The sequence below is a fragment of the Dunckerocampus dactyliophorus genome, chromosome 9 (genome assembly GCF_027744805.1).
Source record: "Dunckerocampus dactyliophorus isolate RoL2022-P2 chromosome 9, RoL_Ddac_1.1, whole genome shotgun sequence".
Taxonomy (NCBI): domain Eukaryota; kingdom Metazoa; phylum Chordata; class Actinopteri; order Syngnathiformes; family Syngnathidae; genus Dunckerocampus; species Dunckerocampus dactyliophorus.
Window position 1 is genome coordinate 28,264,770 of NC_072827.1, and position 25,159 is coordinate 28,289,928.

At 41.4% G+C, this 25,159-nt stretch overlaps 1 protein-coding gene across 1 annotated transcript; it reads right to left on the reverse strand.

Annotated features, from left to right (window-relative positions):
- Nucleotides 1-18,859: 18,859 nt before the first annotated feature.
- On the reverse strand, nt 18,860-23,451 carry pcdh8 (protocadherin 8). The gene is made up of 4 exons (XM_054787286.1): nt 20,943-23,451; nt 20,791-20,858; nt 20,533-20,666; nt 18,860-19,316 (listed from the first exon to the last, which is right to left on the reverse strand). Exons 1-4 carry the CDS (start codon nt 23,292-23,294, stop codon nt 18,985-18,987), a joined length of 2,886 nt encoding a protein of 961 aa, XP_054643261.1. The 5' UTR covers nt 23,295-23,451; the 3' UTR covers nt 18,860-18,984.
- Between the last annotated feature and the right edge of the window lie 1,708 nt (nt 23,452-25,159).

Below are 25,159 nucleotides of genomic sequence, written 5' to 3' on the forward strand. Positions count from 1 at the left end.
TACTCTTTTGACATCAAAATATAAATTAGTCTATTTATTTTTAGCCTTGTAGGACACTGAAGATGGGAAAGTGTTACTAAAACACTTTCATTTGCTAAAGACCTCATGATGGTGACAGTTTAACCCTGGAACGGGTTATTTCTATTTGCTTTATTTCCTTTATTTAAATGTTTATATAACAAAACATTTTCAATGTTTTTTTTAATTTTAATAGTATAATTAGAATTCATTTTGAAAGGCAAACAAACCACAGACCCAGAACACAATGAGTTTGACCTCAGACCTTCCATTGTACTGAGCAGTCATTCAGTTAATGAGTCCTGTGTATGAACTTACCAGTATGAACTTTTATTATATTAAATGTTTATATCAATTAGTGTAATTAATTAAAAAAATATATATTTTTGTTAGAATTTGATTTCTATAACAAAAGTTATCGGTTCACTTGTAGTTCACTTGCTAGTTATGTAGAAAAAAGTGAATTTTTTCATGGCTTTGCTTCGCGTCAAGAACTCCACTATAGAAACGCGTGTTTTTCTACACTTCCGTTTCTTAAACCATTATTTCATGGTGAACTGGAAAAATGTCCGTTGCTGAAACCTTTTTACTATGTTGTCTTCACGTCGGCTGCGTTGTCTTTTGCATAATCATTTCCATTTCTTGCATATCGGTAATGTTTGATAGCAAATGCTAACTGGACGTACCACATGAACTGTGCGTCTAATGAGCGCTATGCAGCTACACCGGTACTCAGGTTATGTACACTACTATTGAGGAATTATCTTTATTGCCGTATTGAATTGAATTAGGAATTATATCAGCTACTTTGATTACCTGTAGACTTTGAAACTAAAATTTTAACATAAAAATACCTTAGAAATATATATAATAAAGATATATTCTCTATATTGATAGTAGGCGGTAGATCTTTGGGACTTGGTCATTTTAAAAGTAGCTTGCAGGCTGAAAAAGTGTGAGTAGCCCTGCTTTAGGTATTCCACTGTACTGAGCAGTCATTCAATTAATAAATAATGTCTATTAACCTTTTTAGATGAACTGTTTATATTCATTTGTGTAATTAGTTTTTCAAATTTTTGAAATCATTTTTTAATGTTAGTATTTTTATTGGAATTTGTTTTTCGAAAACTAAACAAACCAAATAACTGGAACAGAATGAGTTTGACTTTAGACTTTCCATTGTACTGTTCCCTTTTTTATATTAAATGTTTATATTAATTTATATAATTTAATTTTTAAAAACTTTAAAATATATATTTTTAAATTTTTATATTTTTATTGGAATTTGTTTTCCAAAATCTAAAAAAACCAAGTGCCTGGAACAGAATGAGTTTGACCTTAGACTGTCCATCGTATTGATCAATCATTAAATTATGAAATAATGTGTATCAACTTTTTGTATTTAAAATATTTATATTAATTTGTGTAATTAATTAAAAACTTTTTTTTTCATTCTCATGTTTTATTAGAATTACTTTTTCGAAATCAATCAATCCACAATGTCAGGAAAGTTGCGGTAATCCAGCGTTGCTTCATGACGTGATGGCACACATGAACGCTGTAGAGCAGTGTGAGTCGGGCGTGGTTCCAATGGGCCAGTGTGAGTGCGCCCTTAGTCCCCCTCATCCTTAATGTTGGTCATTTCCATTTATATGTGCTAAAACTAGAGCACTCACATTGTGGCCTTAATTAGAGTATTTGACTATAAATGCATCAGAACCATGACTCGACATTGCTTAGCCATTAACCCTTACATACTCAAATTTGACCCGTTTTGACATTTGACAGCTAAATGTCATTTTAGCCCAGGTTCCCGCACGGACAGACGGGGGGGGGGCAGCAAGGGGAGGCGGACGTCATGGCAGCAAGACTAAATGTTCAACAGGCACTGCGTCTGCTCTTCTAAGATGAGTCTGACACTAATTTAGAGCGGAACAAATCCTGAACTGCCCAAACCGCATCACACCGCCAGCCTCGTGTCGTATTCCGCAGCATAAAGTCCACGTACAATGCCTTCGTGGTTTGGAGTGAGCTAAACCCAACCAGTCGGGTAAGCAAGAACTAGAGCGGGTTCTTTTTGGAGGAGCTTGGAAAGGCCCTTGTGACTCCTCGCATGCAAAAGCGACACCTCAACCGCACAGCAGCCTCAGCAGTATTGGTGAGGGCAATGCAGAAATTTGAGCCTAGCCCTGATCACGAAGCAAACATGAGGGAACAGAAGAGAAGGAGATGCAGCTTCTGCCGAGCATAAAAACAGTGTAAAACGGGGACAACCTGCTGCAAATGTGGGAAACACGTGCAACATCCACGTGTGTCCAAGGAAAGGATCCCACCTCTGCTTTGAAGGCAAAAACGACTTCACAATCAGCACTTTATATCTCATGATAATCAAATATTTAGGGCTTTTAGAGTTTTATTTCCTACGTATATTACTTCACATCATACTGTGCAATAGATAAAAAACAAGCACCTGTAATGTAAAACTAAAAAATACACTTCCCCTGCCCTTTGAAACATTTATGAATCATTATTTTTTGAAGTGGCATACGGTAGTTAAACATTCTGAATAAATTTGTATTTACAAAAAGTGGTGGAAATACTTGCTACAAGGGAATTCTAGGGTCTGGGCCTGGTTCGATTTTGATCCGGATCAAAATATGAACAGTACATAAGGGTGAACAGCACATCATCATATTAGACCTCAACAGTTTCTGACTGCATTATTTGCATAATGTTGCCAGCCCCAAAATAAGAAAACATGTACTGTCATCCCTTGTTTATCACAATTAATTGGTGCCCGACCCGACCGTGATAAATCGTGAATTTCCTCAAAGTAGGATTCCTTATTTATAAATGGGGAATTTTCAAAATTAGAGCACAGAAAACCTATTTATGACCTTCTAAATGCGGTTCTTAACATTATTAGAGCCCTTTAGACATGAATAACACCCCTATAGTCACCGTAACGCTCATATTAGCCAATATAGTAAACATAATCATAGAAAACAGGACATAATATCGACACACATTGTGAGACATTGCAGGGCACACATAGACTGTAACATAATCAATGTAACATAATCAATGAATCATAATCAATGTAACATAATCAATGTAACATAATCAATGTAACATAATCAATGAATCATAATCAATGTAACATAATCAATGAATCATAATCAATGTAACATAATCAATGTAACATAATCAATGTAACATAATCAATGAATCATAATCAATGTAACATAATCAATGAATCATAATCAATGTAACATAATCAATGTAACATAATCAATGTAACATAATGTGACTTTACTGACTTTTCAATGCATTTTCTGTCTTATACTTGTATTTTAGTTCATTTTAGGCTTGAAAATGCATAATTTAGGAAAAAAATATGTACAATTTGCTTATGCAAGCACATTTAGTAGTCATATAAAAAAAAAAAAGATAGAGTTAAGCTGCGAAATTTGAAGCGTGCAGTGGCGAGGGACGACTGTACAAATTGTTCCCTTGGGTCATCCTAGGTTCTTTTATACCCGGGGTATGAGTTAAACCAGGCCTATAGTAAGTAGTAATATCAGAGCTGTAACAGAGGTGGGATGCCTGTTTGAAAGGGTATTCTGCCGGGACTGGGGTGTGAAGTTCAAACACCTGACACTCACTTCTCCCGCCCTGTTGTGTTGAAAGCAGTTGTCACCGTCAGCAACGAAGCACATCTAAATATCTGATTGCTGTGTGAAAGCACAACGCTGAGTTCTGTGCCCAGGTGAATGCATGCTAGGTGTACAGCACATGCAATGCAGCTATTTTGTGGGGATCTCTGTGTAAACGAGGCTGGAGCGAAGGCTGGACTCCCACTAAATAAAAGCAAATGCAAATGCGCTGCATGCGTAATTGCAGATGATACATGAACTCCAAAATGCCAGTCGCCGCACAGCACTGAGTTCCAGTGATGCTGGCGATTATGCCGTTTCCACCGAGGGCGTAATTTGTGCAGCCCCCCGTTACCACAGCAACACCATGTTATTAGCTTTGACAATCCTCAGTCATGTTAATTCAAGGGGGGGCGGAGGGGAGGAAGGAAGACAGCATGCCACCTAGTGGGATGTGAATAACCCACATATCTCAGCCGCAATTAGCATCGGGCTGTACTGTAAAGTGACAGGAACTAATTCCTAAATACTGTAGCGACATGAAAGAGGAGGGAAGCCACCCACAGAAGAGGAATAGACTGTCAGCGGCGGGTGCGCATCAGCATCAGGCCTTTCCATTTACTTCAAGGTTAACTGTGAGCCACTAATAACTTCAGGGAACTGGAGAAACAAAACATTGTTAGCTAATTACATAAGCAAGCCATTTAGACTGATTGATGCAACTTATTATCCCGCGTTCCCCTTTCTCTCCGGCCTGGCCGTCTCGCCTCTCTCTCTAATTTGCTCTTTCCATATATAGGATAAGGACGTGGTTTCATTTGCCAGCCGCCAAGGAGAGCGCTGGACACCAAGCCACCCCCTCCCCGATTGATCATCATCAGCAGCCAAACACTCCCGTGTGAAGGCGCCGCCGTCACATTGAAGAGGCAGAGGTCAACTGGATGAACTAAATTAATCAGTCGGACACCATGACGCAGCCCATATATAACAAAGAGGCCTTAAAGGAGGGGGATGGGCCGAGGGGTAGGTCATTTATATTTATTATCATTTTTTATTTGATGTCTCCCCGAGCCGCCGCTGATGCAATGCTCAAAACGATGCGCCCCCGCCCCGCTAGCGCATGCACAACATTTTGTGTTGATGTTGATGTCGTAATAACAGATCATCCTGAATTATCCAGAGGTTTTTTTGTTGGGCGCCATTGTAAATAAGCTCAATAGGAATGTGAATTAGCCAGCCCCCGTGTCTCACGCCTCATGAATATGATTAATTGGAACAGCAACTTGGAAAAAAAAAAAAATTGAGAGAGAATATTAATTTTCCTCAGTCGTGAGCGTGGGTTAGGATGTTTGTTGGTGATAATGGAATGTTGGGGCGGATGGGGGGTGTCACCCGGGGTGGTGTCACCCCCGACACAAAATTCTGGGGGCCACTCACAACGAGCCGGTGTGGTCATCATCTCAGCACCCGACGTTGGGGGGCCTTTCTGTGTTTGATTTGCTTGCATTGTCTCCATATTTTCCCCACGACTAAAAACACGTACATAAGGTTCACTTTTAGTTCCCTTTGACCGAGGGGCTGACATGAGATTTGGATTCAGTCCCCAGGCTACACAACACGGCTGCCGCCCACTCATCCCCAGGGGGGTGCGCGCCATAGTTTAAGATATGTAAACGGATCCAGTGATGCACACAAATAAAAGTAAAAAGCTGGTAACATGCCAATCAAAACATTGGTTGGCTTGGTGGAAAAGCGGTCAGCAGCATTGCCGCCCAGCAAGGAGGCCCCCCAGTTGGATTCCAGCAAAGGCTGCTTTAAACACCTGACATCATGGCCTTTCTATGTGAAGTTGACATGTTCTTCTCATTTCCACATGACTTTTATGAGGTTATTCTGGTTCCCCCAACAACTAAAAACATATTAGGTTCATTTCCAGGCTGTCCCTTTGGCAAAGTCCTGACCCAAGATCTGGATTTCGTCCCAGGGGGTGCTGCTCACTGCTCCTCAGTCCTGTGTGCTACACCCCACAGTGATTCCACAAAGAAATGTGAAGTACCTGCAGTTCCGTGCACTACATATCTGCCCCAAAAACGGATTAATAACAGTATTGGTCAAGTGCCCCCCTTGTCATAAGCCCCCATCCTGCACCGCTGGCGGTGGCGCACCCCACAGTAATGTGCAATGTCACAAAAAACATTAGTTCAGTGGACTACATTTCAGACAAGCAATGGCTAAATATGCATCTGCATATGTCATGTCCCTCGGGACGTGCCCCCCTTTCCCCAGTGGGCGCAACGCCACAAACAAACATTGAGTCTTTTTTGACGAAGGCCCAACAATAGCTCTGTGTGCTTTATTTTAGATGAAAACAAGATAAATAAATGGTTCTACCCGTCATCATACCATGTGCCCCATGCCGCCCCCAGGGTTGGTGCACCCAGCTGTGCGTGATGTGTACAGTGTTCCCCTTGTTTATCGTGGAGGATAGGTTCCCAAAATAGCCCGCAATAAGTGAAATCCACAAAGTAGCCAACGTGATTTTTCTTTATGTTTTAAGGCTGTAAAACCCCTCACCATAAACTTTATACGTTTTTCTCAGACAGGCAAGAACATTTCGTCACATTTCTCTCGTTTAAACAGTCTCAAAAAAGTTCAAACCTTTGTTTGAATTTTAATGATCAACACAAGAAATGATGAAGTCACTCGCGCATATTTCACTCCGGTGACCGTGCCTTTTCGTAAAACATATTGCTGCAGATGAACCCAAGATTCATTTACAAGCTATAAAGCTAACGACGACACAGGAGACATGGCAGGACGGCACGGTTTCTCATCCTGCCACTCACAGGGTGGGCACACTCCGCAAACAGATGAGGCCTGATACATAAGCTAACATTTGACTTACTTCCACGTCGCCAAACATAAGAAAGAACTATAGTCAGACCTGCCGACATGTAAACATTTGTCGCACTCAGCATGCAATTTGTATGCTTCACTGCTCTCCATTTTGTTGCATTTCGCTGGTTTCACTTTCGAGTCCAGTCTGTGCAGAACAGATAAATAAATAGATATTATCAGTTTCTCAATAGCATTTAAAATCAGGGGGGGGGGGAGAAAACATTTCTGACAGAAAATAATTGAGGACCACTGCTCTAAAGGGTCAAAAGGCTCACTACTGCACTGGAAGACACCTCGGGAGTTCTATAGGTCCATGGAGTCCATGGAGTAGGGGCACCAATACTACTACGCCACTGCACTCACACTTTCCCAGAAGTGTGACAAACTTTCAACCATCCTACCATTTTATTAGTGCATGTGATGAGCTGGTAGTGTGGAAGACGGGCCTCAATTTGTGGCACAATGGTGTGCTACATTTGGAATAGCAGGCACGTATCAACATAGGGGACGTTTAGCAGTAGTCCATTAAAAAAACAGTGACCCTGCGTAATAGCAAGAGCTCATGAAATGACTATTCTCTGCACAAGGAAAGAGAGAGAGAGTCCCCACTTCTAATGAACTCTAATGAAATGCTCTATAAATTGCTATTTAGTTTCTTTGATCACATTCTTCAAATTGCATTCAGCAGTGTGACTTGAGGTGGTGTGTGTGTGTGTGTGTGTGTGCGCGGGCACGCCTGTGTGTGGATGACTGAGTGGGGGGGCTGCATAGCGTAATGTTGCCCCCTAGCGGTAAAAGCGCAGAATTAAAGCAAAGACAACACAGACAGAGTATGCCTTTATACCAGTGGTGGGTGGTGCATTTGATACCTGGGCCTTTGGTGAGGACTCAACCAGCCAAAATTTTGCTTGGCAGACACTGTGAGGGCCAGTATTGTTATACAAATAATGATAATTGTTCATTGCCATTTACCCTGACTCAGATTCAAACCACGGTCCCCTGTGCCAAGTGCTGGCTGACATTGTTCCCCACTACACCAATCAGCTACGTATGTGCCGCGTAGTATACAGTATGTCAGTTCCTTATTGGTTGAAGTGCAGCATTAATAGTTCCAGTTTGTAGTTGAATAATGCCAGCTCTCTGCTTTTGTCTTACCTACTTTTGTCTTACCTACTTGTCTTTGTCTTTTTGTCAGGGCTATCCTGCGGAGGCCCTTTGATATTTGTATTTATTTGAAAAAGGCTAAAAACACTGTTATACGTACAATTTGTGTTATAATTAGTTATTATTGGTCAACATTTTTTGTAGTTACATTATGTGTTTTTGCTGTATTTTTCCACTTTTTTTTGTTTGTTTTTTTTACTTTGTTTCTGCAATGTGTCATAAGCCTATATGAGGCAAGCCACTGTCCACAGATGGCCCTTGGGCCACATTTTGGACATTCATGGTTCACGTGTTTCGCCAGGAAGGTGAAGTGTGTTGCCAGGCGACGGAGGACTGCGTTCAAACTCTGCCTTCTTAGCTCTGTCACTGGTCAGGGCTTGGGTTGCATTGTGGAGGGGTTTACAGGTTTCAGATCTGCCGTAATGCTGCACACTCGGAAGTGGACCTCAACTGCCGCGCACCTTTATTGACCGCTTGTATTTAATTACCAAAAAAATGCATGACGCAAAAAACCCTTGCTCTCTTTCACTTTTAATGTGCACCCCTACTCGCTAAGTATAGCGACTATGTCACTAAATTGTCAACACGGATCTCTTCTACATATGAGGTGTGTTATCAAAACAAAGTTAGGCTGAGAACAGCACCATTATTGATGAAGCAAGACTCCCACTTAACGCTTTATCTTCCAATACACCGTGACTTTCATTTCTGCTCATTTCCAACTAATCGCAAATTACATCTACAATAAGTGTACCTTAGGAAGGTCATTTTAAAGTCTTTTAATACTCCTATCAACATCGGACTGGACAATATGTGGGCTTTATGCAAATGTTTGTTCAACTTTCTATTAATTTTAAACAGCTCCACACTAAATGGACCTCAATGTATCACAAACAAACACAATGCACAACAAGCAGACGTTGGTAAGGTAAGCTGTCCATCGATGACGGGTCACAAAAACACCCAACAACTGAAATGAATACATCGTGTTAGATAAATAAATAAAATAAACACTGGACTTCAAGGGCAACATGCAGGTTTTATTCTGTCCTCTTTTACAAGCACAACAGTTCCAGCACAAACGCTAATAAATGGCTAATGGATAATAATAATGGCGCTAACAAAGTCACTCCTGAGCCTTTACTGCTGTCACACTGACCGCTCTGTTTGCTCGTTCACTTCCGCTCTTGTCCCCGCATACTAAGGTGACACAAGCAATTCAAAGAAAACAAAAACAGCTTGTGTCTAAAAAAAAAACGTGTTAGTTGGGACACTCCCACGTCAAGTTAGCACTGTATAAATGGCAATCAAAAAATACCTGCAGCGCTGCAGCACCGTCTACAGCTTCTTCAGTTCCAGCTGCAGCGTGGGCATCGTGACACTGCTTGCATGCAGCACCAGGACGTCCCTCAGTGGCTCTTGATTTCTATGAACACTCTTGATCATCTCCAGAGTTCTGGTCCATCTCGTCCCGTGGCTTTGATGCTCAACATGCCATTCAAAATACCCTGGTCTTTGTCCATTTCTCCTCACTATCTGTTCCCACTCGTGGCCCAACATCAACTGCAACCCCTCTGTGTTTCCCCAAACTACGGCGTGGGCCGAGGATAACACAGGACGTGCGCACGTTAACCACGCGTTTACAAAAATAGTGGCGTTGTTGAGAATTTGCGTTAAGTCGTTATTATCGCGTTAACTGTATCAAGTTTACACGTGAATTTAGTTTGATCTTCTCTCCTTTTGAATGCACATGTCCAACATGTTCAAGACATACAGTTCAAAGTATTGAGTTGATGTTTTTGTTAGTGCCCGATTATTTATTTTCCTGTCCAATATACAAATAAATTGTTGAAACATCATCAAATGTGATTTTCTGGATTTTTTTCCACATTCTGTCTCTCACAGTGGAAGTGTACCGATGATGAAAACCTCATCTTTTTACGGTGGAAAACTTGCACCATTGGTGGGTGTCCAAATACTTTTTGGCCCCTTACTTACCACTTCCACACGGAATGTCACTCCATCTCAGGCATGGCATGTCGGCTCGCCGCTGCTGGCTCAGCAGCTCGTCTCCATGCAGTGTGAAAGGTAATGTAATCTAACGTCATGTCTCATAACACTACTGATGCCCAGTGAACAGAGTACTGCATATAACTTGTCTTTCAATGTTTTCTGACTAATAATATGCCATAGGCAACCACAAACCTGCAGTCATTTATTTATTAGTTATTTTTTGAAGAAAGGCGATGTAGTGAGGGAGCTACTGGTGTGCATCCTGTGTGTTGGTTTAAGTAAGACTACCCCCTGCAGCCAAGTCTAAACAGTTCATAAATGAAGATGGAGTTTTCCAAAGGGCACACGTATTTGCACAAGTTGTGCACACACTCACGCTTTTTTTTTTTTAAACGGCTTCCCCTTTAAATCACCTGGAGAATTCATAATTAATGAATGCTGACATTTTCACTTCTGTGGCCCAGTTTGAGTCATTTATAAATTCCACTAATGCCTAATGCGAGCAGTAATTATTTAAAAACACCAGTGATTGGTGGCTGAGCTGTTTTGTATAAAGCTGTACATTTTTGGACAAGTTTGCAGTGAAATTGAATGCGTTTTTTTTTTTTTAATTCTTTTGGTCATTATGGAATGCGAGGATATAAAAAAGATTGGGTAACATTATTATCTTTGTAACAACACCCTTTTTGATACATCTCTTGGATGAACACATACTGTGTCCCCTTTTTAACCTTTATGGGCGTCTTCTTGGCTGAAAGATATGTCTGTCCAACCGCAGGACATCTATGAAATGAAGTTATACGATCTGGAAATGATAACAAGTGATGGATAGGCTGATATTTCCTTCCTAAATAGACTAAAACTTGCAAGCAATTGATTGTTCTTAAGATGAATGCAAGCGTGACATTTGGGAAATGCTAATATTTGCTGTGTCACTGAGAGTTTCTCGAGTCGTTTTGTGCATGAAAATGAAGCCGGTTTGAGACGTCCGTCCAGAAGGGACACATGTCGCCATTTCACACATTTTGTTGGATTGGGCAGGAAAATGGAGGTGCACAAATGACATTGTGTGGTGTTAAGAGAGGTGATGTGAGTGTCTCTTGACCACTTGTGACTGTGCCGGTTGCCTGGCAACATCACCGTGGAGATGCTGAGCCAAGCTACCTGTTTCCTCTCCCTTTGCAGCCTGTCGACGAGGCTTAGAACACAGCTGCTGACTGCTAAATAATGACTTTGTGTTTCGTTTGGCTTGGAAGGATGATTGCCTGAGGTCAGGTGATCAAGAGCGTGCATGTGATTGTACACGCACAACTTCCAGCACAGTGCTGGTTTGGCTGCGGGACCCACCAGCAACAAAAAGTGTCTGAAAAGGTACAGTAAAGTAAAGTGTCAGTACATGCAATATCTGAGCAGTTGAATCCGAGCAACTGGACCTAACTTACTAACCCTAACCCAACCCTAACACCGAACCCTAAACTCCTAACCCAAACCCTCCTCTAACCCTAACCCAACCCTAACCCAACCCAACCCCCCCTAACACCGAACCCTAAACTCCTAACCTGAACCCTCCTCTAATCCTAACCCAACCCTAACCCCCCTAACACCGAACCCTAAACTCCTAACCTGAACCCTCCTCTAATCCTAACCCAACCCTAACCCCCCTAACACCGAACCCTAAACTCCTAACTTGAACCCTCCTCTAATCCTAACCCTAACCTGGAAGACAGGTGAAATTAAGAAAACCAAGAGTCCAGTTGCTCTGATTCAACTCTTCAGATAAACAAAAAGAGCAATTCAAAACGATTGATATACACTCCTGATCAAAATTTGAAGAGCAGTTGAAAAATTGCAATAAATTGCATTTTGCACTGTTGGATCGTAAGGAGGTTCTCAGTAGAGCTTCAAAATGCAAACAAGGAGTTGTTTGAGTAAACAATTTAGATTCAAGATTCACATGCACTGTATGCACAGTGAAACAGGTAGTTCTGCTATGCAATGACATTCTTGTTCTGTTCATTCTCCCAAAAAAGAAAGAAAAACACGAGAAAATGAATAAGAACATCAGAAACATAAATACCAATAAATTAAGCAACAACAACAGAATAGACATTTATTGCAAAAAAGCATTAAACCGAAATAGACTGGTCATCAGCTGATCAAAAGTTTAGGACCATAGCTAAAAAAAACCCTGAAACCCCCCCAAAATAGAAATAAAATGGACTCAGTAATGAGTAGCTGCGCCATTGTTGTTAACCACCTTGTGGGAATGTTGCTCCAGGTGGTGAAGATGGCTTCACGGACGGCATCCACTGTCCATTTTAGTAAACGTCCCTTGTGATCCATCCCCAAATGTTCTCAATTGGAATTAGATCAGGGGAACATGCAAGATGGTCCCTAAAGAGGGAAGTTATTCCTCTGGAAGAAGTCCTTTATCAGGCGGGCATTGTGAACTGCAGCGTTGTCCTGTTGGAAAAGTCATTACCACACAGATGAAGGCCTTCAGTCATGAGAGATGCAACATCTCCACATCCCAGCTGCCGTTTGACGCCCCTGCACAACCTGAAGCTCCATTGTTCCACTGAAGGAAAAAGCACCCCAGATCATGACGGCGCCCCCTCCACTGTGCTGTGTGGTCTTGAGGTCTTGCTTATGCCGCTCAACAATTTGAGCGCGTTCAGAGAGAGAAAGCTGTTTTGCCTTTGCCATCAATAGATCACCACAGTGTGAATACCTGACAGGAAATGACATTGAATCCACATTTTTGCCAAGATTTTGGCTTTTACAGGCTATGGTCTTAAAGTTTTGATCAGCCTATTTCACTTTAATGCGTGTTTGCAATAAATTGCTTCCGGAAAAAATGTTTTGTCTCAATCTCATTTCTTCTTTTTTCATTTTGAAGCTCGACGGAGGCTCAAGCTAACTAACAAACTTTGTAGGTCTTCTTCGGTGACAGCGGGCGCCACAGAGTAGGAGTGTTTTTGCATGAAAAATCCCCATCAGATCCATCAGGATGATTTTTTTTTAAACCTAATATTACAAGAAAAATGTTTGTAAAAAGTTGTAATATTACAACAAAAAGGTATAATAATCTTTTAGGAATAATGTTTTTTTTTCAAGAAAAAAATCACAATAATAATAAAAAAATTATATCAATAAAGACCTAATATTACAAGAAAAAAGTGATGTTTTTTTTAAGTAATTTATTTAGCAAGAAAAAAATTCTTACTTTTATGAGAAATTACATTTTTTGAAATGATGTATTTAATTATTTTAAGTTCCAGGAACACATTTGTTTTTTTGTTTGTTTTGGAAAAGATATATTATATTAAAAAACATATATTATATTATTATTATACTTTTGTACAGAAAAACAAGTCATAATTGTTTGAGATTAAATTTGTAATTTTACCAGAAAAAAGGCATAATTTTCCCGAAATAAAGTAATATTTTTTTCAAAAACAGTCATAATGTTAGAGCAATAAAGACATTTAAAAAAACATTTACTGTATGTTATGAGAATGAAGTAATATTCCAAAAAAATTTGTAATTTTCTGGGAATGCTGATGTTTTCCTCAGAAAAAAAGTAGATTTTTTTTTCAAGAAATAAAGAGAAAAATTGGAATCATGTCAGAATTAAGTCGGTAATGTTTTTCAACCAAAAAATACATAAAGACATATTTTGGGGGATAAAATAAAGTTGTAATAGTAACAAAAAAAAGCAATAATCTTCCAGGGTTAGCCATATTTTTTCCGGATTAAAAAAAAAAAGCCAGAATCGCATGAAAATAAATGAGTAATTTCATGACAAAAAGGCGTCATCTACTCGAAATAAAAAATAGTTTTTAAAGTCGTAATATTACGGAAAAACACATCGTTTTTTAAGTGGTAATATGTTGTAACTGTTGTACTCTCATGAGTAATATTATCAAGAAAAATAAGTAATATTTCTATGTGAACAAAGTCGTAATTTTCTGAGGAAGAGGTTGTAACGTTCCAGGAATGAAGTACCGTAAGTACCATACTGACCCAAATACACAACCCAACCAAATACACAACCAGGCCTCTTTTTCAAGACCTGTTTTTGGAGAAATATAATATAATTAATAGACACAATAATCTTTCTTTGTAAATCAGCAAAGTAGCACCAGGCAGATAAAAGTTACCATATTTCATTTGTTCGATGACTCGATGAGCGTTATCTTCAAGTTGGCATCCTCCTCTGTTGTTTGCTAATTCGCTAACGACCTTTTTCCAGCGGGTCTGTGTGTCACAGCTCTCCTGGGCCACCGGTGTGTGTGAGTGACAGGAAGAAAAGCTCCGATCCTCTCGGGGAGATGTTGCACCACCAACTGGTTTGTGTGGAAAACAATGAAACTGCGCAGGCCTGTAAAGGAAAGAAAGAAAAGAAAATAAAGCCGTCATGTTACAAAAATAAGAGGCAAGGCTTTGTGTTCGGACAAAGCTGCAGTGTTCCAAGAAAGGGGTCACTAATGTATAGATAGGCTTGCGAGGAGAACAAATGTAGTGGCGGCACGGTGCTGTAGAACGTGCTTGTAATGGCACTGCATTAAACAAACAGTTTGCTTTGTTGTGTTTGAGCTGCTCTTAATGGAGCGACTATGGATGAAGCCGACTATTTCTTTCAAAGTAAATGAATGTATTGACAGCAGCTCTCCCATTAAACAAACTGTCAGCTGGAAAACAAATGGCGTCTTTTTTTTATTTCTCTACCGCGTCCAAACGTCGATACCCGAACCTTCATACGAAGATGAATATGAGGGGGTACGAGCCATGTGAGAACCAACATTTAGACACTCTAACACAATGGCGGCCATTTGTCATGAATAAAAAGCCATGGGAGTCTTTTTTCTGTGCTGTCTTAGATTCATATGAGGGCCGTCTAGATGGAGAAGCACATTTCATAGAAAACGTGTAGATGAATGTAGCCCCGTGGCCTAATTTGACAGGTCAGTGAGCCACTGTTTGACCTACAAGGAGCTTATAATGAAGGCAAGCCTATCATATTGATTGATAAATGCATTTTCCCTCAGTGGTAAATTGGCTATCTGTCAGATTGGGACACGTCAGCCAGGGCACAGATATGACCCTCTTCTTTATTGCTCGCCTTTTTTATTTTATCTACGTGTGCCCTGATGCATCTTTAAAGCACTCCCAGCCTGGATGAGAGTTAATAAGAGCGCAAAGAAGTGCAAACAGAGCTGTAAAATATACCATGAGGATATATTTCCATGAAGCATATTGCAGGAATGCGTGGGAGCTTTGTTTAGAGCTTTATGCAAGACAAAAAAGGCAACTAATCCGCTCCATCCCAGCTTTTATCACCGCTATCAAAAGACTGAAGAGTATTTTTTTATGCTTATGCCAATGCAACACAACTCTTTGCCCATTTTCTTTCCGCCACCCCCTCCCCACAGAAAGGAATGACGCAAAATGGTTCAATCTGTCATCAGTTTTAGCTCCTTGGCAGCAGTTTTAGAAACGATTATCTCCTCTGGAGAGGCCCTCAGATAGCTATCATGTCATTTGTGACCATCCTTCCATCCTCGCCGGCACATTTTGGAAGTGACCTTAAAAGATAATGAGCGACAATGAGAGAACACGCTGACAAACTGAACATTTGGAACGCAGGTTTCAAATGTGCGGATGTACAATACACCCACCGGGCACAACATTAAGTACACCTGTGCAGTATAATGACAACCCAAGAAGGAGCATCAAAGCCACTCTGGAAAAACAGCAATACAAGAACTTGTACTATTACATGAAAAAAGTTGTTAAAAATGTTTTTGTAAGTGGTAAAACTGGGTTTTTTCCAGAAAAAATTACTTTTTCTTGTACGATTGCAATTTTTTTTTTTTTTAGAAAAAAATTCTAATCCTGCAGGAATAATTTTATTAAGAAAAAAGTTTTGTTTTGTTTAAAAAAATATTGTAAATTATAAACTGATTCTAATAGTATGACTTTGTGTTAGGTTAAACCCTGACAGTTTTGGAGTTTTTTTTAGAAAAAAAATAAAATATGACAAGAAACTCTCCAAAGACGTCTTTTAAGTTTTTTTTTGCGTGAGAGGCAAAAAGAGGTGATGACGCAAGTGCACAATGAAAAAGGTGACTTTTCAAGTACTTTTAAGTCATAAAAACGGCCACAAGGTGACAGAAGTGCCTTTGGTAAGAGCTTGGCATGGATCTGTTGCATGTAAAAACACACTTGACAGCAAGGAGGAAGTGAGAGAGCGTGGAGGAGTGTAACATGCAGAACATTACACATTTTAGGCACATTTTAACGCACACACACAGTTTAGTTCCAAATGTGAAAACTATAAATATTTAATGGTGTTATATTTGTAAATAATTTTCTATTTTGATGTAAAACAACCTTTTTTGTGTTGTTTATGTTGTGGCATAGTTGTTTAGATATTTGAGCTGTCACAAAAGCAAAACATTTGTGTCAAAGTGAAATTTATGCTTGAAATGTATCTTTTCACAAAATGCTTTTCTCCCTTTTTTTGTTGGGAACTGATATTTTCCTGAAATGTACCTGTGCTCTACGGCTGCTTACTAAAGAACGGAAAAAAGGTAGAAACATCCTTTTTTTTCCTGATGAAAGACGAGAGTCTAATCTTTTTTTCAATAGTTACATAGCCGTAGAACACAATATTTTGTGAGCCTTGAAAGCTTAGCCCAAATTGTCTACAATGGCCGATACTGAAGAAGTAGAATTTGGAAAAATGGCTGGGATTGAATGAGTTAAGAAGGAATATTACAAGAACCAAATCAGGGTGTTTCAGTATACATCATGCAGTGGTACCCCGCTTTTCATTCCAAAAGGTTCACATACTAAAACCGAGGCAATTCTTCCCTTAGGAAATGATGTAAATCCAATTAATCTATTTTAGTCACCCAAAAATATGAACAAAAATACATTTTATAGAGTGATGTTAATTGGAGACTCTACATTGTCCATAGGTATGAATGTGAGTGTGAATGGTTGTTTGTCTATATGTGCCCTGCCATTGGCTGGCGACCGGTCCAGGGTGTACCCCGCCTCTCGCCCGAAGTCAGCTGGGATAGGCTCCAGCATACCCCCGCGACCCTAAATAGAATAAGCGGCATAGAAAATTGATGGATGGATGGACCTACTGTAGTTTTACATACAGAAAACAATGCAAAATAATAATTAGTATATTGTTGAGGGGTTCTTCCTGGCGAGATTGAATCAAGTGTTCCTCGTGTTCTTTGTCAACGTGCTGGCACTTTATTTGGCCCCATGGCGGGGTATCTGACGGTCGGACTCGATAAAAAATACACGGCAAGTGAGTCAGCGGGGTGCTGTACGAAAACCGAGGCCAAATTTTGGCAAAAATACTCCATAAATATACAACTAAGCATGCTGTTTGCTGCAAACAAAATGAGTGAAGAAGACTTTTGTCGTTGGAGTGTATGTTCGGATGTTTTCTCTTCAGAAAGCTCCTGAAGAGGCCACTTTATGAAGTGAAAGCGCGACCTCAGTGGTAAACGTGTATTCTCTGTTAAGAGGCAGCTCATGTTGACACTTTTGCCCCGCATGGCGACGTGAGACAGCCAGTTATGTACACAGATGTAAATGACATAAAAGATGGGAAGCAGGAGTGACAACAGCCTGCAGCTCTATGTGCTGGCATATAATGGCTCCTTCTCTATTTTCCTCCCTGCTCCAGCACAAGCACTTCCCGCGCTCATTTGCATGCAAGAAGCTCAGCCAAGTAACCTGGGAGTCTTCAAAGCCCGTCTCCCGGGTAATGGAGCAGCATGAGATTTTACATCTGATCATCACTGACTGCAGTCTTGATCATGTAGATTCCAACTGGGACACGACTCGAGCATGATAGCAAACTCCGATTGGAGTTTCAAGTGGGAAAGGAGTTGCTTTAGAGGAAGAGTTGCGTACTTGCGTTTGACGAGCGAAACCTAAAATGACGTTCTTTATTGTTTCATCTGGGAATGAGCAGGACATCTTGCGGGATAGCGAGCACTGCACTGAAATAGAAATATAACGCACCATTAGCCTTCATCGGGCAAGGAACTATATTTGGTACCAGAAGTGGGATTTCCTTTCATGCTTCATTGTGAGAAACATGACTTCTTCCTGCCATTACATCAACATGCTGTACGTAAAGTCCTATCTTTTACTTATTTAAGATTTGGGAGAATCCCAACTAAATGCTAACAATGCCAATGACTCTCATGCTAACAGCTAGCATGCAAACATTGTCTGTGTGTATGTACAGGTACAGTATGTTTGGGTGGGAGTAGGAGTTGAGAAAGCCACTGAGTCATGTGGCCTCCCCCAGCTCTCTCGCACACTCACATGTTCAGGGACATGTGCCTCACTTTCAAAGAAATCAGTTTATTATTGCTATTATTAACACATCAATGTGGGTTTACATGGTTCACCTTTCTTCCTCCAGACGTATTCAGCATCCATATTGCCAAATAACGCCAACCTCATCTCATCAGACCACAGAATGGTTTACCAAAAGCTGGAATCTTGCTTGAGATGACCTCCCGCAAAGGCCAGGCAAGCCTCCAGATGTTCCTTCCTCAGCAGTGGCATCTTCCAAGGCCTCCGTCCAGGTAGGCGTCCTCTGTGCATGACTCGCTTGATAGTGGACCGTGACACCTCGTGTCAATTGGGGTTTTCCGCCCACAGAGGTTTTTAACAGTGTTGAACCTCTGGTGCTTGTTGATTATGCGCTGGATGGTTGCCACAGGGACATCAGACTGTTCGAAATGGCCTTGTAACCTCCTAACTTCCACTTTATGTACAATTTACGCTGAGAAAAAGTAGATTCCACTCACCTAACCCTCAACAGAGCAAAACAATACATTTGACCAAATACCTTATGAGCCAGAGAGAAAGTGCGGAAAGTGTGTGAAGAAAATGAGATAAAAAGCGTGTTGCTGCACGCTGAAATTAGCTGTGTAGCATTAGAGGCTGCTGTTGCTATGCACGTAGACACGTAATACGTTTAAAAGAAAACGTCATGAAGAAAGCGATGCACTATTTGAGAAATAAAGAGCAAAGGATGCTTTTCATTTATTGGAAAAGAAGTCACAGGACAAGATAGAAGACTCGTTTAGATACAAATATACTTCCAGTATATACTTACACTCTTAGACGATGCTATACAATGAATGCTGTTGTCTTTTTACAAAAATGTACATGCGGTTCCACTTCAAAACATCGTGGCAACCTCCAACTCTGTGGCTACAGTAACAATATTTGGGCTCTGCTTCTGGATCGGAGGCTCATTGTGAACCTGGGGGAGGTACGGCGGGAGGGTTCTACCAGAGAAGGTCTGTACGGCGCTCCGTGTTTTTTGAGGATTGGTACCGTAAGAGGAGTCCTTCCAGGAGTGGGTGTAGCGGTGCAGATCATTGAAAAGTGTCGCTGGGGAGAAACCGCTTGTGTACGCCAAGTCTCTGGGGGTCCTGAAGCACTGTGGTGGTATCGCACAGTAGGTGCCCTGGCAATCCCCCCCTAAACTGTTAGCAGTGCTGGATGAACCTGAGGTAAGGGAGGGAAATAAGGATGAGCTTGGTTCTCATGTGTGTTACGTACTGTACACTGACTGGACACTTCATTAGGGACGCTTCAGGGACAAAATTCTGCCTTTCCAAAAGTATCAATACTCACTTTTTATTGACATTGTTTACAGCAGAGCTGCTTCGTTCCTGTCATATGTAATGAATACATCGTGTTTAATTACTGCTACATGAGAGGGACGCAATGTTAGAAAAACAACACATTTCAAGTCTTACCGTATGTAAACTTTTCAAAATAAAAGAAGTAACGTCATCTAATATTCCTTCTTTTGTTTAATTTTATTTGAACTTATTCCATTTTATGATTGTACCATTAATATTTTCATTTAAATAAGTGTATTTTCAATGAATACCCTGACATTCCTATATTATTATTTTACATTTTGAAATATTTTGTTATCCGTACAGTTTGTTACAGAAACAAATATCTATTATTCTCCAGTAAATCCTGCAAAAATGGTGCATTCACGCACAAAAATTTTAGTCATTTTTAATAATTCGATTAAAGTAAGGTATTTTGCCTTTTATTTATTTTATTTCAATTTCATTTATTTCAACTATTTTTTAATATTTTATAATAAATATATTCATTGTAATATTCTTCCCTTGATTTTTTAAAATGCCATTATTATTATTATTATTATTATTATTATTATTATTATTATTACTATTATAATTATTATTAATATTAATATTAATATTAATATTAATATTATTTTACTACTATTACTATTTGCAGTATTACTTAATTATTTAAAATAACATTTTTATTTCCCCATTAATGTCCTCACACTTCTTTAAAGAAACAAAGACACATTTCGTGGCATTAGCTTACTTTTGTTAAAATAAAATAATTTGTAATTATTTGAATCCATTATAATATTCTAACTTTTATTTCTATTAAATATATTTTTTAAATAAAAATACGTTGTTTACAATAGTTTTTCTTTATATGAATAGCCTTACATTTGTGTTACTTGGAACAAATCACATGTTTTGTCAGGCCTCCCATTTAACTTCATTGACCAAATACGTGCTTTGTCCTGTAAATAGCTACAAAATGGAGCATTATTAACTTTGTACAGGCAGACTCTTTGATAAATACTTTTTTATTGGACATCATTACATTGTGACCTTTTGCTGCATCTCAGGAAAAAGTGGTAAAAAAAAGAACTTACTTTTCTGTTTGGGGTGAAAGGTGCTGAAGCTCCTCTTGCCTCCATCTCCACTGATGTCAGAGTCGGAGTCATTGAAGTCACTGTCCCCTTTGCCGCTGTCCTTCACGCTCAGTTGGTCCGTGTTGCCGATGCCACTGCAAATCCCAATCAGCGCATAGAAACAGCATGAGCCACCGGTGTAGCACATTAGCTTGATTATTGATGACCTCCCTCCCCAATATAACCTCGCTGCACATTTTGGATGGTCGTCTCTCTTACCTCACTTGCAAGCAGTATTTGTCGCCTTGCCATGCAGATGTTTGGAAAAGCTTTGAGGGCAGGAACATCTAAAAAACAAACAAAAAGGTGAACTGAAGTTGAAGGTGCAAAGATTGTGAAAATGTGATTAAAAAAAAAAAAAAGGAACCCACCTTTGACTCAGAGTCGCTGCTCCTCTCCTCATACAAGCAGGAGTCATCCAGACTAGAGGACGTCCTCTCAAGGAAGAAACCCCTCTGGCCAGTGTAAATGTTGCCATGCGCTGACCCCATGGGCGGCCTACCCTCAAACAAACTGTGCCGTGCCTCCCTTTTGGAGACCCCTCCGCTGTTGCGTCCCACTCTGCACTTGACAGCAACGGCAACAATGGCGACCAGCAACAGAGCGCACCCCCCGCTGAGCACGATGATGACAACCAGCGACCCGTCCAACCCTGCCATGAGGCCTTCTTCATCGTCGCCCGAATGTAAGAACACCACCGCCTGGTCCTCTGAGGGCTCCGTGTCGGTGACCACGAAGCGGACGGTGGCGCTGCTGGAGAGCGGAGAGCGTCCGTGGTCGCTCACGGCCACAACGAGCTCCAATGTGTCCCCGATTCGGGCCGCCAGCCACTGCTTGAGGGCGATCTCTCCTGTGTCTTTGTTGATGGTGAAAAGCTTGTGGTCGCCTTGAAGCATGTGGTATGACAGCTCGCCATTCACACCCTCGTCCATGTCTTCAGCGGAGAGACGCAAGGCCAGATAGGATGAAGGGGCGTTCAAGGGCAGCGGGATGTCGGCAGAGTCATTAAAGAGAACCGGAAAGGTGAAGTAAGGGTAGTTGTCATTCTGGTCTACGACTCGGATCTTGATTGTTGAGGTGCTGGACAGCGAGGGGACACCTTTGTCTTCAGCTTGGATGACCAGCTCCACTTCCTGGATGCTCTCATAATCAAAAGACCTGACAGTGTACAAGGAGCCCGTTTGGGTGTCCACGGAGACATAGGCAGACACTGGTGACCCTCCTGGCACCTCGGAGTCTAAAAGCTTGTAGGAGACTTTGGCGTTCTTGCCCACATCGGGATCACGAGCCACGACAGTGGTGACATAAGAGCCGGGGATGTTGTTCTCTATGACGGACACCTCATACACTGACTTACTGAACAGAGGGGGGTTGTCGTTCTCATCAGTCACCCTGATGGTGTACTGTCTTACTGTTTTAAAAGGAGGGTTGCCCAAATCTTCTGCAACAACAGTCAGGTTGTACTCAGGGATCCTCTCCCGGTCCAAAGTGGACGTGGTGACTATCATGAAGGTCTCGCCATAGGCTTGCTGCAGGGTGAAATGCTCGTGGCCGAGCAGACTGACACGCACGTACCCATTGGAGCCGGAGTCCCTGTCTGCGGTGCTGATGAGAGCCACGAAGCTCTCTGCTGCAGCTGCCTCAGTGATGTAGGCCACTGCATCGGCGCTGGCGGTCATGGGCTTGATGCTGATCTCAGGCGCGTTGTCGTTCACGTCCAGCACCTCTATGGAGATTTTGCAGCTTGACGATGCGGGCCTGGCACCTAAATCTGACGCCTTGACGAGGAGCTCATAGGACCGCCTCCTCTCGAAGTCCACCCGAGCCCTGAGCGTCACATACCCCGTGTGTGGATCGATGTGGAAGACGCGTGCTGCTTCAGGTGAGATGCTGTCAAAAGCGTACATCACCTCGCCATTGATGCCCTCATCCGGATCGAAGGCGTGCACTCCGACCACCCGGTGGCCCACCGGAGAGTCCTCGTTGAGCTCCACCTTCAGGGAGCCGTGCTCAAAAGTAGGCCCGTTGTCGTTGAAGTCCAGCACCTTGATTCGAACCGTCATTGATCCAGACTTAGCGGGCACACCTCCATCGGTGGCGGTCACCTCCACTACATAGGAGTCCTCCATCTCCCGGTCCAGCTCTCTCACCAGAACCAACTCTGCAATCTTAACCCCGTCCTCCCTCTGACGCATCTCCACGGTGAAGTGGCTGCTGGGGGAGATGTTGTAGCTCTGGATGTAATTGTCACCCACGTCCGGGTCCACGGCGATGGGCAGCGGGAATCGGGAGTCCAGGGGCTCGTTCTCCACGATCTCCAAGCCGGTGTCGTTGCGTGCGAACACGGGCGCATGGTCATTGATGTCCCGCACTTCAATCTCCACGTGGATGAGCTGGTATTTGTCTCTGGAGAGAGCAACCACGTCGAAGGTGAGGAAGCACCGCGGGGAGCCGTCAGGACACAGAAGCTCCCGGTCGATGAGCTCGGCCACACTCAGCAACCCGTCGGCCTCCCTCATGTGCACCACGGAGGAGTTATTCTCCTGCATGAAGCGGAAGGAGGTGTCGTGTCCATCAGCTGGATTAATCTTCAGATCTCTGGACAGGTTGCCTATTTCTGTCCCCGGTGAGTCCTCTTCGTAGGTGAAATATCTTGTGGTGGTGCACTGGACTGTGCAAATAAACAAAGCGACCAAAAAGCAGCAAGGTACAAGTTTGGCCATCTTGCACAATCCTTGTTTAAAAAGGTCTGCCTGCACGAGTCATTAATGAGCAGGGCTGAGCTTGTGTCCTGTCAGAATGAATCAGTGGCAGCTTCAACTTTACAGGCCGCCTATAAACTGGAGCTTATGCTAATGAGCACAGCCATCCACCAATGGCTTGCCACTGGAGCACACCAAAAGGGGGGACTTTTGTCTGGGTGACAAACTGTCGTTGACTCTTGACAGGGCAAATGGCTTAATGGTGGCACTTTTGTTCGCCTTAACTATTCATCTGCACAAATAATGCATTTCTTTGAAATGTGCATGAAAAAGGAAGACGTACACACCAGTATTTTCAGCTTAAAGGAATACACTTGAAGAGGATTTTCTGGTGATGAGATGAAAATGCATTTAAAGCACAGAAAACAATGAAAGTCTGCCTCCCAAGTAAATGAGATGTAATAATGAGCAGAGCACAACGTTTGTCCATATTTGGGCTTTTTTCTTGGTTTGTTTGCTTGCTTTAAAATGTCTTTAGAATTTGTCTGCCAAAAAAAGGCCTCAAGTAGGTGGTGACTGGACACAACATTAGGTACACCAAGAGTTGTATCAAAATGCTGCTTTTATAAATATAATAAGGCTCAGTTTGAATGAATTGTCCTATTTGGATGTTTATTGTGTTTATTGAAGTACAGCTACAGGTCACTAAAGTATTAGAAAGATATCTCTCAGACAGTGTCAATCAAAACTGAGCCTTTTTCCCTGTGATGATATTGCGCATATCGACATGGCGAGTACAGTCAGCATACGTCCATGAACTATTGTTTTATGGCGAGGCTGCTATGCCAATGCGCACTGACCCATCCGCTGATGGGCCTGGCAGTGGTCCATCACAAAGGCAACGACTGGCTGCCAAAGAAGCTTTCAGGTCAAATCATCAGTGATGGGATGTAAAAGTACAGTCGCATGACAGCTTTTTTGGACTGCTGTCTAACCTTTTATTTGGGTTAGATAGCATATTGGGGAGGGGCAGTCAACCGGACACACATTCACTAGATGAGGCTTTAGACACACAATGTGCAAAGACAAATACCGTCCTTCAAAGTCAGCACGACCCAATTAGAAGAGAAATCATCTGTCCCGGGGTCAGACTGTCGCCGTTGTAAAACCTTCACTTGTGCGGGCAATGTTTGAAGTCCATAGTGTAAGTGTAAAAATAAGTTAACCACTGAATTTTCAAGTTCACAAAACATAGTTTTTAGTGACACATGGCGGACCAGCAGAGGAAGGATTACATGTGCCTGAGAGGTGAGTCTCTTCATACTCCAGCGTTGACCTTGGAGTGTACATTGACATTGTTACTTTAGCCATATTGTGATGAGCAACCACAGACTTGCGTACCTCTTTCTTATGTTGCAACAAGTTCCATTTCCTGCTCTGTGGTTATAGTCACATTCAATACCAGCAATAATAGTAATGCAACTGTTAATTTGTACTTAATAATGCATGTATTTTGTATATTTAACATGATTTTGTATATATATTCCTGACTACTAGGGAAAAAGTGCAATTAAGGTCACAAAAAAGTCACAATGTTTCAATAAAAAAGTTGTTGAAATGCTCACAGGTCACTTTAATAGGTACACCAGCAATAATAACAGTAATATTGCTTATTTTAATAGTTTTGTTGTAATATTTTGTATGTAGAACATGTACACACACGTAAAGACTATTAGGGCCAGCGTAAAGTATAAAGTACTTTAAAAAGCATCATTGGTCATTTTATCAGGTTCAGCAGCAATAATAATAATAATAATAATCATAATCATAATAATGAATTATTTGTTGTAGTTTGTTATCATTGTTATTTTGTGTATGCGGGATGT

What these genes read in the sequence shown, in the direction of transcription:
- pcdh8 (XM_054787286.1), bottom strand. Translation starts at nt 23,294, where the DNA reads ATGGCCAAACTTGTACCTTGCTGCTTTTTGGTCGCTTTGTTTATTTGC. An exon ending in GCAGCGACTCTGAGTCAAAG is followed by an intron (nt 20,859 to 20,942) that starts GTGGGTTCCTTT and finishes TTTGTTTTTTAG; the next exon opens with ATGTTCCTGCCCTCAAAGCT. An exon ending in CTTTCACCCCAAACAGAAAA is followed by an intron (nt 19,317 to 20,532) that starts GTAAGTTCTTTT and finishes CCCTTACCTCAG; the next exon opens with GTTCATCCAGCACTGCTAAC.